Here is a 16,558-nt window from a genome sequence, read left to right as displayed (position 1 = left end):
GGGTCTGCGTGCGGATGAAGGGACAAGCAGGACGTGTCACACATAGAGATGTCCTGGTGGGAGAGCTTGGATGTGTGCAGGTGTGCCAGGGACAGACTGATGCTGCCCTCATGTGGCTGCACCAAATCCAGTGTCAGGACAGTGCTTTTCCTTGAAAACCCTTTTCCCCCCTTCACAGAGGTTCTAGCTACAAACAAGAATGACCACTTGCCTTCCTTTTGTTGTCAATCCCCAGTGTAAATAAGAGAGACCAGTAAAAACTAATCTCAGCCATGTAGTACCAATACTGGGATGGCAGCAAGGTCTGTAAGGAAGAAAAGCACAGTTAACTGAGAATAGGAGAAAGCAAATGCCAAGTGAAATCATTTTGTTTTTCCTTTCCTCACTTCTTTTGCTCCACTGCTGAGTCTTGCTTAAAAAAAATTAAACTAAATCCCTGTTCTGGGCTTCATTAAGAAGGATGTTCTGGGAGCCAAATATTTTAACCTTTACTCAGACCAAACTCTCAATTTCTGCAGCTCCTCCTTCCCCTCTCTGAATTTCAGCATGCTTTTTTGTGTGCCTTTGTCAGAGAACTACACGCAGAGTGCTTCTGCATTTAATTACAAACAACTGCAAGTAAACCCAGCCCTGCATTTTGCTGAACAATTAACATATTAAACATTCACACAGCCCATGACTAAAGTGTCAGCTATTTATGCTAAAATCCCAGGCATCTGCTTAGGCCTAGATGCTGAGCTTGGCTGTTCCCTTGTTCAATACATTCCCCAGGTGGCAGGAAGTAGGCTTGGTTATCAGGTCCCACGGGTAGGAGAAGCTGGAAAACTGGGGGTCAGGATTCTTTTTATTCTTGGCCCCTGCCTAGGACAGGAATAAGGATGCAGTGTGTGATGGATCACAGATTTATAACAATAAGAGTGGGGGACGCATAAGGACCTCTGGCAGGTGAGCAAGGAAGCAGTTTGCTTGGAATCATCTATTAATGGGACTGAGGAAGAAACAAAAGCCTCGTGACCCTTTTGAACAACCAGAGCACTGAGCAGAGATCCCCAGAGAAGGGATTCATGTTAGGCCAAACCAAATCACTGCAGCACCCCTTCCACCTGCATCATTGAGCAAGAGGGCACAGCACACACACAGAACTTAGGCTGGTTGGCATAACCCTCTGCATGACACTGTTTCTGCAATGCCTCAAAGCATCGTCAGGCCTGGTGGAAGCTTTGGGGTTTCTGCACCAAAACAACACAGAAAGCATCTACTGCACACAACAGGTAACCTGGGGTGGGAGGACACAACAGTGGTCTGGCTTGAGGGTTGTGCTGCAACACAGGCAAATCACACAGGTCCTGCAGCAGTCAGCAGGAGGTACCAAAGTAGGGCAAAAGATTTTGGTGCTGCACCTCTCGAGGTGAGGCCTGTTGGGAGGGGGAAGCACTTCTGCAGATTACCCCTTCCAATGGGGAAATAACCTGGAATGCCTTAAGGCAAATGGCCCCATGCCGAAAACCTCACCTGAAATGGGTAACCAACCCACGTCTGCCAGATGTCGTAAAACCATGGTTTCTGGGAAGACAGAGGAGACAGAGACTGATCAGCTGAGTCACAATCACTTGTCTTAACTCAAACTATTCAATACTTAGTATTTCTCTAAGTGAAGCAGGCTAAGAAGCTCTAGTCTTGATAACTGTTCCCCACCAGTTTCTAAAGGGATCTTGCATCTCAGATTTATTCTACTGGTCCCAGCTTTTGGCTTCTTTTCAGGACACCTGAAACATTCCAGTTCATAATTTCATCATCCAAAGCAGTGGGTGTGTGTTTTATTACTGCAATTACTCAAGATATGTTGCCACAGTGATTAGATTTTGCTGTGTTTACCAGCCACACACACCATGATGATAAATAGTGTTTAGAGAGAAGAGCCAGATGAATGTAGACATGCTGAGAACCGTTCCGCTGCTTGGGAGAAGCATTAATGACACCCTAGGCAGTGCTCACATAGTTACAAGCAGCACTCTCTCTGTTATTCCCAACTTCTGACTCAGCAGCAACACCTCAATAAATAGCCATGAAATGCACCATTGTTGTGACCCCCAATAGTGCTGCCAAGAAAGGTTTATGGCCTCCTTTGAGAAAAACATGGCCATGCAATGCATTTGTAGGTGTTAACAAGGCATGTTGTAAAACCATCTGTGGGACTTCTTAAAACTCGCCTTAAAAACACTGATTACTCATAAAGTATTTTATCATACCAGTTCAAAAGATAATTGAGGAATTCAGTAAAACCTCAGTGCATATTGCATCTAGATTACATACAGCAAAGAGCTGAACCCAAAGAGCCACGGAAACAAGTGACTCATTCAATGGCCTTCCAGAAGATCTAGAAACCAGCTCTTGTTTTTGTTGAAAGTATAAGAATACCAATCCTTAAAATGATTAACTTACATCACACAGAAATATAAATCCAGCAATGGAGGATGTGAGATAGAATGAAAATCGCCAGCTGTAAAATCAAAATGAAAATGAATGAAGAATGATTATATTTTGGATAGAAGTCCTGCAGAATTACTGCAAATCATTGTATATCACAGATAATCTTCACATAAATGTGCCCTCACACTCTACATTAAGGGTTTAGATGTATTAAATGTATCTGAATTATTACTATTTAACTATTAAGCTTTGACTAATTGCTAAGGTGGTAAATTATTTTACACTACCACGACACAGATCTCTCGACTGTGATCACAGCAGTCATTTTCCATCCAGGCACAAGCTGATCAAGAGAACAGTCACAGCAAATGTAACAAATTCCCTAAATATCAGTGTTTGATAATCCCAGCTTTCCTGCTCTATCAATCCCTCCAGAATATCCACACCAAGCACAACATCTCACAGTTCCCTGACTCTGGAAGGGCTTTCAGCCACATGGCACATACTTTCCAATCTGATCCAGCACTGTGAACACCCCAACAGTGACTTGTTTCAGTTGCTGGGTTAATTTCTTTTGATCTCTCTTAACATCAATTGCTGAAAATGGGAGCCCTATGATAAAGCTACTAGATTAGTTTATGTCTTACTACAGAGGTCTGAATAAACTATAAACCTCAATCTTTGAGTAGGTTTGCCAGCATTTAGCCTGATTTAAGCTCTTTGTGGCTTAAATCGACATGCAGAAAGTCAGATAAAACCTTCAGGTTTTCACTACTGAACTGGTAAGTCAAAGGGAAAAAAGTTCTTGTGTATCTTAGTTAGCAATGTTGTTGCTTATATATGCCAGAGCAGGATGCTGTGATGTGGAGTCACAATCAGTGTTGTAATGACCCTGGAGTCTGTGTGGGAGGTACTGTCCTCAGGACTGGGTGCGGGCAGAGACTCAGCTGGAGCATTCCCAATCCCACCTTTACAGGTGATGGAAAACTTCTTCCTTTTCACTCTTCCCCTTGGCAGGAATAACCTGATCTTTCCCAGAGATGCTCTTCAAAATCAGTAGGACATCACTGCGGGACTTCACATGCTAAGAAAGGTTGTGGTCAAAGACCCCAAACCCAGTGAGAATGTTTTACAGAACAAGAGATATCCTAGAGAAGAGCAGCAGCCAGCTTCCCAGGAAACCTAAACTGCCTGAAAAGGAGGAGAGAATGACTCAAGAACACTGTGGAAATGCACTGAGATGTATAGAAGTTGTGGTCTTTGGCAAACATTAATGAAGTGCCATATGGGAGATGACAACAAGAACCTGCCTGGTAAAAGCAGTCCCTCCTCTCTGAGCCCTACGTTACCTGGAGGCTGTTATCCCAGGTGGAAGAATGAGATGCTTAAAGACTGAGCCAGCATTTGACAAGAAAAACAAACAAAGATGAGAACATGGAACGAAGGAGGCCAGACATGATCATGTGTTTCACACGCATGGAAGAAGTCAAGAAAACAACTCTAAAATTGCCACCTGATACACTGGTAATAAATAACTGGTTTCCTTTCCAACTTTAAAGCATCTTTCCTCAGGTGATTTGAAAATAACCCTTCAGAACACCTACTGCACAGACAGAAAAACTCAAAGGTACACGGTGGAAATTAGGAGAGCAAATGGAAGGGGAGAGTGGAACCCACAAGTAATACCTAGCTCAGAGTTAACCAAGAGATGCCAGGAAAAGCAACACCGTGGCATGGGACAGACTTTACACAGGGGCTGATTCTGCCCTCATGCCTCCTGTTTCAAGCAAGGGAGGTGTGAGTAGTCCAGTGGATATAGCGGGACTGATTCTGTGTTGATTGTAAAGTGGTTTTCTGAACCAGATCCAAAGCACAGAGCACCTAACAAGACTGTGCCATTAGTCCCCAGCCCTACAAATATATATTGACCACACTTGGTAATAAACACCCAGTGCTTCAGATGAACTCAATGTGCAAGACTGCCAGAGCACTACCTCATTTTGCATGTAGCCAAGCTTCTTTATGAATTTGGTGAACAAAACCTGAAGTAGAACTCATCCAAATTCACCAAATTTTACCCAAGTGTCTCTTAAGCTCCAAGCCTGGTCACCAGGGAGACACTGAACAACAGCTATGCAAAAGGATTTTCTGATTTAACTTTAGGAATCTTTTCTCTTGAACAGAGCCTAGCAAAAGAAGGATTTAGTAGGTGAAGTTAAAGGCTGGTAAGTCTTTTTAGCAGGGAAGGTTTCATGCAAAGGGCGTTCCAAACCCCAGTGTTGCTTAACTGGAAGCACTAATAGCTTAAGTATGGTCTAGATGTGGCTCATCAGATTTTCCTTGTGATTCAGAAAAATGATCCTGGAGATTGCAGGCTTTCATGAATTTCATAATGCCCAGAACACTGACTACTAGCGTGGAATAACTCTGCTCCTCATTTGTGGCCTTGAGAATTATACCCATTTAAATTCACTGACAGAGAGCAGAGCAAGGTTCACAACATTGCGCAAGAGAAACCTGTTTGCTTCATCCTCACTCAAGCTGCCAAGCGAGTTTGAATTTCACTCTTTAGCGTGTATTACTACAGACATGCATCAGTGGCATGTCAGGGCTTTTAGCAAGAACAGGAAATGTTATTGTCACTCATAACACAAAGCTAACTGATCCACAGAACAACAGCAGAAATAAGCCATGGATGTCAGTTTACCAGGAGAGTTTACTCAGGCTTCAGACACACCTATGTGTATCAACTGGATTTATGCCCACCAAAGCACAGCATCAAATCATTATCATATTGACTCACACTGATAAAGTACTCAACTTTGAGCTTTGCAGCTGTACTTTTAACCCTCGTGCCTTAAGCTCATCACACTAAAAGGTTAAATACAACGATGATGTGAATTTTTGCCAATAGAATTACACTAGTCAAAATGCAAACCCACAGGACATCAGGAAAGTGTTTTACACCAGTGTTTTACATCATTTCAGTATCCAAAAGGGATGAGCTATGTAAGCCCAGCCATGCCCACTGGGGGATTTGCAATTTGCATGAGATTTTGGCTAACACTGGAATAGTTAAATAGTAAAATGTTTAGGTATGGTGGAGTTCTCACACATTTGTGAAGAATCAGACTCTTGGATGCTTTTCCTGTTTTCAATCATATGCAGGAGGGTTTGAAACTTTGTACATATTCATGATTATCACTCAGAATTGCTCAATGGCCCACTCTGAGCAGCGTATTTGAGCTCATGTTTCGCACAGCACCCCATGTTCAAGCTCTCACACCTATCATTTAGTTCAGATGCCACAATTCCTGCTCTTGAACTAGCTTCTATACACACAACAGCAACCCAAGAGGACACCATGGGCACATACATAAACAAGAGGGAGTAAGCATTTTTGTTCCCATATGATTACTGCCAGACATGAACATATTTCCCTATTCTCTGCTTGTTTTCATTAAGTACCATGTAGCAGGAGCCTACAAATAAGTCCATTATTACACAAGGAAGAAAACTGTAAAGTATTTGTAAGGTTCTTTTTCAGGAGAAACCATTAACCTGATCCTTTAAAGTCCCACCATTAGGAGAAACACCACTAGATCCTTTCAATTTGTTTGTGTATGCACAAACCAAAACCCTTGTCAGAGAGCCCCAGCTTCCTGGAAATGAATCCCCCTTAAAGCAAACCCCATAATCATCAAGAGCATTGTTTTTTCTTACAAAGCTTCCTGGAATTTCCGAAGCACTGTTGGGATCTCCAGGTTTCGCCGTCTCCTGAACCACTTTTCCACCAAGTGGACAGTGCAGTTGCACTTCTTGGCAAGGCCTTGAATATCTGACTGCAAAAAATGGAACAGCGTTAGCAATGAGATGCATTCCGATGTCATTTTCATTTATTTCGTAGTTCACAAATCAGCTTCCCACTGTTGTAAGGTCTTAATTTAAAGCTATGACTAATATTAACTCTTTATGAGGGTTTCCTTGCAGGCTTCCTGCTTTCATTTTTCAGTGATACTCACAGAAACCCTAATTTTCAAGACATAATTTGTATCAATAAAGCAGGCATGAAACATTCAGATCCACAGACTCTGCTATTATCTTTCTGATGGCTTCTGATAATTTCAAACACTCAATTTCTACAGCTAAGCAAGAGATTGGGCTGGAGAGGGAAGTGCCTTGTATTAACCCCTGTATCTAATTGTACCTATTTATAATTATTACTTTATGTTTAAATTATTTCCTCAGGCAAGATGTGGGCGTGAAATTAAGGTGACCTGAGCTCTGTTCTCAAATCCAACGTCCTTCTCTTGTACAGGCAAGTCAGTTAGTCTTGCTGAGCAAAATCCAGACTGCCTCCTTTGGACACCTGAAAGTAAACATGGGCTACAGCATTGCCTGGAAATGCATTGAAGCCATCTAAGTCCAACAGTCTGATGTTCCTGCTTTATGTCTGCTCTTGAAGCTGAAGCAGCTCTGTTCCATGCAGCCATGCCAGTACATGCCAAGCACAAGGCAGTATGGCTCTTGCACATCTCGGTGCTCAGTGTGCAGCAGCCTGTGGTCTTTCTCTCTCTCTTCCATCCCCAAGTGTGAAAGGTGTGGGCTGACCTGCCCTGGGGCTGCTGCAGGAACCAGGTAGTGTTCAACTCATCCCTGGGGAAGGTCTTCCCTGGCAAATATGCAGGTATGCAAACAGTGGGTGGCAGCACCACCTCCACCAGGGTAAGTCCAGTTCAGTTAGTCTCCTATCCTCAAAGGAAGCTTTGGAATGTGACCAAGGGCAACACAGCTACTGGGAAAAGCAGGAGTGCAAACAACCTGGGTGTTCAGCCCATCCTGCTGGCTGGGGAGCTCTTTACTTGCCATGCAGGAATACCAACTGCATTTTGACAGACAGTGGAGACAGTCAACAGCCAGGTCTCTACATGCTTTCCCAGGCATGCTGCTCCCCAAGCTGGACACTAAAGGAGGAAGCCTGAATCTTTCCCATGTACTGAGGAGCACAAAAATGCTGTGTTTCCCTTGAGAGATTAATTGTCAAACTGTACTCATGCAGCGGGAAGGTATGAAACAGAGATTGGGATATTTGCCCAGATAGAGAAGAGCTCATATGTGATGAATAGATGAATATATCTATTCCTGATGATATCAGGCAAAAGTCACAGTAAGAGAATAGCAGAGTTAGGGATAGAAAGCAAGGTTCTACATATCAACAATTCTCAATATCCCTCATTACTAGAAAGCACATATTTATTTTCAAAACCAGTGTGCAATTGTTTGGTAACTGTAGGTAGGTAAGTGAAATTTGAGGCTGCATTCCCAGTGAAGTACCTGTTTCCCATCAACAATCACACGGCCTCATTTTTGTGGATGGTAAACACTGGCTATTACATTTTACTTGTTCCAGTTTAAAAACAAACAGCAAGGTAATAGAAAGATTGGTTTTCTTTCTCACATAAGCCAGGATTAAGCATGCAGCAATATAATGGATCAAAAGGCTTCCATGCCAGTGATCCAATATTATTGCTTGCAATAAATATGACACCACTTTCCAACAACAGATGTCAGCTGATGTTTCGTCCAGGCAGAATGAGTTAAAGATGGGACACTGATATTCACTGGAAATATTATTAACAGTCAAATCTAGAACAGCACACCAGAAAATTAAACATCTTCAACATATTTTCTGTTTGGATGCCATATAACCTTGTCAGCAGAACAGCAACACAAACCCAAATAAATTAAGTCATCTGTCAATCAGCTGGAACTCATCCCATGATGTCACTGCTGATAGCTGATTGAAACAGTAAGACTTGGGATTTTCCAAACCCAAAACTAGATTCAAAGAATGAGAATCCTTACTTGGGATGGATGTTTTGAGCACTCCCGGAAATAACTCTCTAAAACAGGATTAGGCTGTGGCTTCACACGTCTTACGTTCTTTATACCTAAGGCTTTTGCTAGAGGCATAGCAATGTATCTGAAAAGACATACCATGAAAATCTTTTAGAATACAACACAGTTACAAGACCTTCGCTATTCCCAAACCAGGATATGAAGAAAATGAATCTGAAGCAAATTAATCTGCCCTTGGATACGACACTGCGCTGTGAGAGAAAGGAATCTCCCTCCAGCTAATCCCAAGAGGGAACCACAGCGTATTAGCAGTTATGCAAAATAAGCAGACTGAAGGACTCGAACTTGTCATCATTAAATGCTTTACTCAAGGAAAGATCCTGATTTTTGTGTCCTTGTGTTTTCCAGAGGCATATTGGAGTTAAGCAACAGTTACAGGAGAGTGAACCAAGAACAGATGCTCTCTCTGTGTGAGCTGAGAGATTGCTACTGGGATACTTTCTCCTAGAGGGAGATAGTCACTCAGCACATTGCTTCATGGGGCTACCACTGCCCAAGGTGCTGGATTTGGCTCCTGACCTCTAACTTGTGTCACACAGCAACTTCCCCAGACACTGACGGCTTCTCTTCCCCTTCCATTTTCCAACACAAATTGTTGCAGAGCACACCAAAAGCTTTGCTCTTCTACTTGGGCAGGCTTCTCTGAAATAGCCCCCCTCACTCCTGCTGATATCACCACTTGATTCCTTATTACTCACAGCAGTGGTCAGTTTTCCTCATTCAAGGGCAGATTCACTGCAGGCCAGATGTGTGGACTAATTATTCACACGAGCCATTTCCAACGGCAGCACAGTGGGACACACTTGGGCAAGCCTTTACTCAGGAGACACTGAGAGTGGTTCTAAACATATGATCCAAATTACTTTTGATCTCTAATATGAATGATCTTATCTGCTTCTGTTTTAAGTATGTCCAACTTACGACATTCCAAATTTCATCATTCTATCCTGAAATAATTATAGAAACCTACTAATCACATTCTTTAGAGCAAAAAAGGCACAAATAAATAAGTCAAAACACTACAAATCTTAACATATTCATAGTTTTCTTCTGTGGAGCACATCTCTGCCTGTCCCATAAGATTCCAGCTGCAGAAGCAATCCATCTTTCAGTGTCAAAGTGAGGGGAAAATGGAATCAGCATTACTAGATGTGCATAAAATGTTCACATGGAACTCTGAGATCCCTCCAGTCTGCCTAGTTCTGCTACAGCTAGACACTTGGGATCTATCAACCTCACACAAATGTTCTGATGGGGGACCAAAGGAAGGGAGAGGTTTGGTGAGGAGGACAAATACCTTTACCCTTCCACCACAGGACAAAAGCAAAAGGAAGCCCAAATGGTTTTGTATTAATTGTATCTCTAGCAAAAGGAGGTAATTGAATTATCCAGATGTTCTACAAGAGCTAGATAGAAATATTTTCCTTCTAGTTGGACCACAGCCACGTTTGTAGTGAAAATACTTCCCAGTTTTTCACCTGCCCTGTTATCTGTATTACATCTTTCCAGCAAACCACCAACTAATGCTCCTTTACAACAACATAAGAACCTTGATCTAAAGGCATGTTATTTTTTACATATATTTAGCATAATAAGGATTAACATCAGCATACAATTGTGTTTATGTTTCTTACCTTTCACTGAAGAACCGGATAATCAGCAATACAAAAGCATATGGAATTGTGGCATATAACTGATGTGCTTTTGGAAAGACAAGTCCATCACGGTCTACAAAATGTGCCCACGTGACATTGATGGGCATCCAGATATTCTCCCACCAAAACCAGCTGTTGAGTGTCTTCAGTATGTGCGCCATGCTAAGCAAAGAAAGATGATACACAATTATTCCGGATGTATTGGAAAGAAAATGTATTAAATAAACCATATTGAACCTTGTGAAGAATAGTGGATCCCAGCTGGCAGGATATTACCTAAATATAAGGTACAAGCAGCAGATAAGGCTTGGGTCCCACAAGAACAGGCTGTCCTGGCCTACATGGGTTGCACTGGTACTGCAAGTCCAACTGAGGCACTCTACAGAGAGTGTGCAGGCACCATAAAGATGCTCGGATGTCCTCAACTAAAAGGACAAAAGGCTTTTGAAATCTGCCAGGGGGAAGGTAACCTGCTCTCACATTTGGGTCCTTCACACTGACTGCTTAGTACCTGGCCATATCTTTTGCAATAATCATTTATAATCTACTATTCCAGTTCATAAAAGATGCTACAGAGAACTGATCTTCTCTAGGCTTCCTTTGTAAATTAAGCGGGTAGAAGAGTGAAAAAGAAATAAGAAAGTCCAGAGGATGACTCAGTTCTGGAATAATGAAGACATTTTGCTGTTGAATTACTGCTATTTAACATACTAATGTGAATATATACCTTGATCTGATTTTGCAAACACCTGCGCACAGGACCAAGTGTTAAAACTACGGTGCAGAGCAAGATTTTGGGGCGTTTGCAGAAAATACTGTGATTTAACTGTGACCAAATCCTAGGTCAGAACAAAATGTCTAAAATTAGTCCTTGAAGGAAAAAACATCACTTAAACCATTTTATTCTTATAGAGTCTTATTTTTAACCTTTGCAATCTACATCATATATTTATACATTTCTGTTATCCCTCCTTCAGTTGTAAGGACTTTACACTACACACGTTATATATCCTATAAAAGTATAAAAACCAGTAAAAATAGAAGTTACTATAAAGTTTTGCATAATACTGAAATACATTTTTTTCTATAATTTCTAGGAATAATAAAATTGAACAGCTTTTTCCATACCAATGTTTCCTGTAAACCACACGAAACATGACGAAGTAACTGATATCACTGAACATAGGTTCCAATAAAGAAACTAAGGGAGATGGGAGAATTTCAACCAAGTCTCCTTGTAGCATCAGACACCCTAACAGTGATATACTTGTATATGATCAAGTGATAAGATCAAATCCTGCTGAGGCCCTTTCACAGTCAGTATGTGAGCAGGAGCCACACGGCTTTAGCTTTGCCTGCAGCCACACACAGCTCCTGCCCATGCTGGATCAGGACACTTGGTGCACTCACAGAGCCTTCCAGGCTAGGACAAGGCTGGCTCTGAAGCCCACTTTAATCAACAGCTCAATAAGCAATCACTGTCATCCACACCAGGATGCTACCGCTAAGCTGAAGCCTTGGAGCATGTCTGTGAAACAGTGACTTGTATCCATCTGAACTGGGTTAACAGACACTGGGAATCAATGTACTGCCCCAGCACAGTAGTCAGTATTGAACTGTTAATAACCCAACCATTTAATCTTTTAAAATGCCGAAAGGGGACAGTAAAAATCTACTGAATTAATCATGTGTATAAGAAAACGCAAAAGTAAAGGGGGGAGAAATCACAATTGCTCCTGCACTAAGACTTTATATGCCAAGTTTCAGCCTAGAGCAATTTTTTACTGCTGAATTATAAACTCCTGGAAGTAGGGATTTATAATGGGGCTCCTAACAGACCCTTAACTACAGCTACCAGGCGCCATGATAATGAAGCAGGGCTTTGAAATACGACATTTTAGGTCAGACAGAAAGGCTTGCAAACTGCCCTAGAAGACCAGGAGAGAGACTCATTACACAGTTCTGCTTCCTAATATATCTGTATTTTTAAACTCAACTGTGCATTGCAAACTGTCACAAACTGTAGCTGCAATAAAAATAGGCCAGTCTATTATAACACAGTAGAAAGAACACTAACAGTTGGATTAGGGTGAGACTTGTTGTTGGGATTTATAACTGAATATGCACCCAAAACCCCTAACCCTAAAAGCAAAGAGTAGTGCATATTTTTCATATCAGATTCTTGGGATCTTGCTAATTCATGTGTTCCTTCCACACATGGATGTCAAGTTACCTTAAGACCTTTCAGGTCTTAAACTGGTTAATACATCTCTACTAAACCAAGATCATAAGCACATACTTAACCCTAAAATTTAAAGGAATTATGGGATTTGGGGTCTGATCCTGAGCCCACAGATTTCAGTAGAAATCCTTCCTCACAAACACCACAGAGACTCATAGAAAGGTGGGTTCTCCAAAAGTCTTGCTCCTGTGATCCCTTGTGTTTGTACCAGGTCTTGCCTGGAACACAAAGAATCAGACCATCACTGATGGACATTGTCCAAGTAATTCTTAGAAATCAGTTGACATCTGTCTACAGCCTATTCTTATGGTTCATTACTCTTAAACTGGATCTTCACCCTACATGCAACTTATGTTTTCACTGCAGCAAATCAGGCCGTTCCCCAAGCAATCTTAGAGATTTCCATCTTCATAATAGCAGCTGTTCAAGCAGCTGGGATGTTCTCCTGTCTCCCTTCAGCTTCAGTTCTCACCATGTGGTTCCTAGAGCACCTGCAAGGTGTGGAATTCCCTTCAAACACATCTGGGCAGCAATGACCTGAGTATTTTGCAGTTTCTTTCTGCTCTTAAATGGCTGAAGCTCTGGTTGTGTGATTAAGTAGTTTAATCCCTCCTTAAATCACGGATATCCTGAAACACATAGGAACCTGTAAGTACTGTTTTGTCACATACATCTTACACAAACAAAGCTCTCTTTTCCTGTACTACAAATAAGCTGTGGCCCTTTCAGCTTGCTGAGAAATATCCCACATGCACTTTGTGTGTATGAGAAGTACCCCACATGTATGGGAAGGAAGCTGATACTCAACAGAAGCCTCCATAGTGTGAGGAGGAAAGGGAAGGCAGCCACCACACATCCTCTTAAGGAAAGGTCTGTCTTGTCCTGTCTGCCACTATGAGCAGGGATGGTGAGGTAGATGGGCATTTCTCATCACTTGGGTGAGTGGAGTGTATTTTGCAAGGCACCTCTGAGATGCGCTGCAACTGCAGTCCCTGGAACCCAGGCACATTCCCTTAGTGGATCCATGTAAAACTACAACACAACTTTTGTCAGGAGCTGGTTACCACACAAAGGCATGTGTTCCAGTGTAACCACAAGTGGGGGTAACCAGTTCCAGTGCTGGGATCAGGCTACAGATACTGGATTTCAAAGGCAGCTGATCTTTCTAGCATGCATAAACTCCGAAGCTGTTATTCCCTGCTCCAACACACAACTTCCAAATAATGGACAGCAGATGCAAAGGCCCAGCTTGTCCTGGTTTGGAACCAGCTCTAACAAGAGCACTGAAAGCCTGCCCAGCCTGAACCTCCTATTGCTAGGAGTGGTGAGCTCAGAACTTCATTCTTTACAGCAACAAGGAAGCAGCAATGGGAAACGACCACAGCTGAATGCCCCATATTTTGCCCAACCTAGGGTGAAATCCCCCTGCTTCTTCCCAGATTCCTGTCCTTTCACCAGTACCACAAATGTTATTTTCACTGACAAAACTGGAATCATTGTCCTTGTCCTGAAGGGCCTGAAACAATCAAATATAGGTATTTTAGAAACCTGGACAGTTCCCCTGCATCTTGGAAACTCAATACTTCAAGTAAAGAAATCTCTTCCTTGCCAAGGATCTCCTCTGTTGCCTAATCTAGTTTTAAATGGGCTACTTTAAAAACAGGAAAATCAGGAATGATTACTTCAGGAACTGCATCCTTTGTAATTAAAGAAAAGCCTACACAGTTGGTAAGTACCAATGTGAAGTATCTTCCCAACCTCTGTTCCTTGCATCCTTGATCTATTCAATTAAAAACCAAAATTTCATATTTTTAATGCTATTAAGCAAAAAAGGGCAAGTTTTGGTTTGACAAAAGCTACGTGGTTACATTTTGACAAACAAATTCAGGAGCTGCTTTGAACTGGAATTTCTGGCTGTTGCAGTCTGAGGAATGAATACCAAGAAACAGAGCCAAGGCCTTGGTTGTGTCCTCCACGCAAAAGCTCATTTGCCAAAACTACATTTCCAAAACCAGAACCAAGAGAAGGTGATATCCAGGTGTGAAGGATGTGTCAAGGAAGATTTCCTATCCTTATCAGAAAACCCAGTGGACCACTAACACAAATATGCAAGTGAAAGAAACCTTCATTTCTCTAAGCATCTTACTAGACCATCTACTCAGTGTGACTCCCGTGTAGCAGGGAAAGAAATCAGGAAAGAGCAAGAATAACACAATACTCCTGTTTCTTTCATCACTTGGTAGAACTGGTAAAGCTGGTGCAGCAACTGTTAGGAAAAATCAAGTCTCACAGATATTAGAAGAGATAAGGAAGCTATTCCAGGCTGTTAATCATCAACATTAAACCAAAGTGGCTTAAATGAGTAAATAAGGATCAGATCCACTGTATCACAGGGTTTGGTTTTGCTTAAGACTCAGCAATATATGCAACAGTTAACACACACATTTCAAAAGGAGATTTGTGGTCTGCTAAAAATAGATAGCACATTGTTTAAAGAATCCCAACTGCAAGCACCATCATGAGACAGGTGAAAAATATGGGACCCTCCTTTTATTGCTAAGGTACAGAAGCTTCTTCCTACTGAGAGCAGCAGCACTACCTTTAAGAAAATCCCAATCCTACAGAAAAGTGAGTTTTAGTAAAATCCAACACCTCACACCCCCCCCACTATGTACAAACCCCAACTTGTGAATGGTTTAGTATCTGTGCGTGTGATGACAGTTGATACTGTGCCATACAGCCTCTCCAATGTGCAACTGCTGCTTTATCCATCTTCTGGAAATACTTAAAAGTTTGGGAACTTGCAGAATGTGACACCAGATTAACTTCTCCACTGAATTTTTTATGCTACAGAATTATTAGTCCCTAAGGCAGTAAGAGCAACCCTGCCCTGCACTGTTTTCTTCCACACGAATCCATTTGTTCAGGCATCGGTTGTTATTTGTAGGTATCTGCCAGCTGAAAGCATCACTTGCTCCTTCTTCTATGCACTGCTTTTTGTATTAGATCAAGTAGTGTTTTGCACCTAACTGGCATAATGGGTTTGAACCATGGTTTGTGGAGGAAAGAAATGAGTGAAGGATATTGGATTGATGCTACCATCTTGTTGCATCTTGTCTGTCCAGAAGTGAGAATGCAGTTCAGTTGAATTCTGCAGAACCCAAGCCACAGTGTGAATGGCATCTTACCAAGCCTACACACACAACCAGTGGCAACATGGAATAAAAGAGCTGTTGAACTTAGAGGTTCTTATGATGAAACACTGAAATACTCCATACACATAAACCAGCTGAATTAAGATTGCTTTGAGACCTTTAAGTTCAGATTTACTCCCCAGCTTGTGCAAATCTCAACTGTAAACAGTTTAAGTGCCTGGTTATAGGGCAATTAGAGTATTTTACTTCTTTTACTATTCTATCACATTACCTTGTAACTTGGGTCCTATATTGTAGGAGGCTGAAACAGCACTTCGAATAAATCTCTATTAAGGTGGCAAGTGAGTTTTATATTTTACCCTGTTCTCTGGGGGAGAAACAGAGAGCAAGACCTGTTTGAAATCATTCATTTTCTGGGTTGAAGTTACCATGCTCTCTCTACTTAAAGGTAAATCATTTTTGAGCAGCTAAAATGGTTTTAGCTGAATGCAGGCAGATGAAGAAAGTGAAATACAGTTCTCACATGGTACAGTTACAGTGCTTTTAAGCTTTAAAAATCTGTGACATTGAGTTGGATAAGAAGCTGTGAAATAACTTAAATATCTGCACTAATTTTGAGGTAAAAAAATAGTTTTTTGGGGAAAAAAAGAAAAAAAAAAAAGCCCTATCCAAAATACAGGTTCTTAAAAGAAGCTTAAATTCACAATTTGAACAGACCTAGAAGGATACCACCAGTTGCTTCAAGATCTTATTCGTAACACTTGTCAGAATTTAAGTATGAAATTTTTCTTCAAATTGTTACTACTGGGGAAAGATACAAAAATGATCACTTTTTGTAGCTTACCTAAATTTTTAAACAAAAACCTAAAGTCTAACTTAAAATGCTAAGCTATTTAATAGAGATTTTACCAGAGTTGTAAGCCTTCTTGGTCACTTATTTAAGACAAATGTTAAGAGCAGAGAAGAACAGAGCAGCATTTGAGTATACAGTGAGCACATTATGAGAAGTACAACTACCACAAACCACGGGAAGACAGCAGGATAGTAAGGAACTAGACAGAGGACCTGAGGATGCAGAGGAAAAGGCTGTTGGCTTCTCCACCTGCACATGACTCAAGGTTTTAAATTGGCCCTTGGGAGGTGGTGAAAGGGATGGG

General features: G+C 41.6%; 1 protein-coding gene across 1 annotated transcript in view; it reads right to left on the bottom strand.

Annotated features, from left to right (window-relative positions):
• The window catches only part of CERS3 (ceramide synthase 3), a 40,111-nt gene that overhangs the window by 22,231 nt on the left and 1,322 nt on the right, over nucleotides 1-16,558 (bottom strand). The window contains exons 2-7 of the mRNA XM_005148778.3: nucleotides 9,984-10,166; nucleotides 8,296-8,413; nucleotides 6,154-6,272; nucleotides 2,443-2,500; nucleotides 1,513-1,563; nucleotides 212-304 (exon numbers count right to left, since the gene is read on the bottom strand). Coding sequence (XP_005148835.1) covers nucleotides 212-304; nucleotides 1,513-1,563; nucleotides 2,443-2,500; nucleotides 6,154-6,272; nucleotides 8,296-8,413; nucleotides 9,984-10,165 — 621 coding nt within the window. The 5' untranslated portion in view covers nucleotide 10,166. The remainder of the gene's footprint in view (nucleotides 1-211; nucleotides 305-1,512; nucleotides 1,564-2,442; nucleotides 2,501-6,153; nucleotides 6,273-8,295; nucleotides 8,414-9,983; nucleotides 10,167-16,558) is intronic.

Source organism: Melopsittacus undulatus, chromosome 9, assembly GCF_012275295.1.
Source record: "Melopsittacus undulatus isolate bMelUnd1 chromosome 9, bMelUnd1.mat.Z, whole genome shotgun sequence".
NCBI lineage: Eukaryota > Metazoa > Chordata > Aves > Psittaciformes > Psittaculidae > Melopsittacus > Melopsittacus undulatus.
The sequence above is the reverse complement of the archived record's forward strand: the minus strand, read 5'-3'. Positions and strand labels throughout refer to the sequence as shown.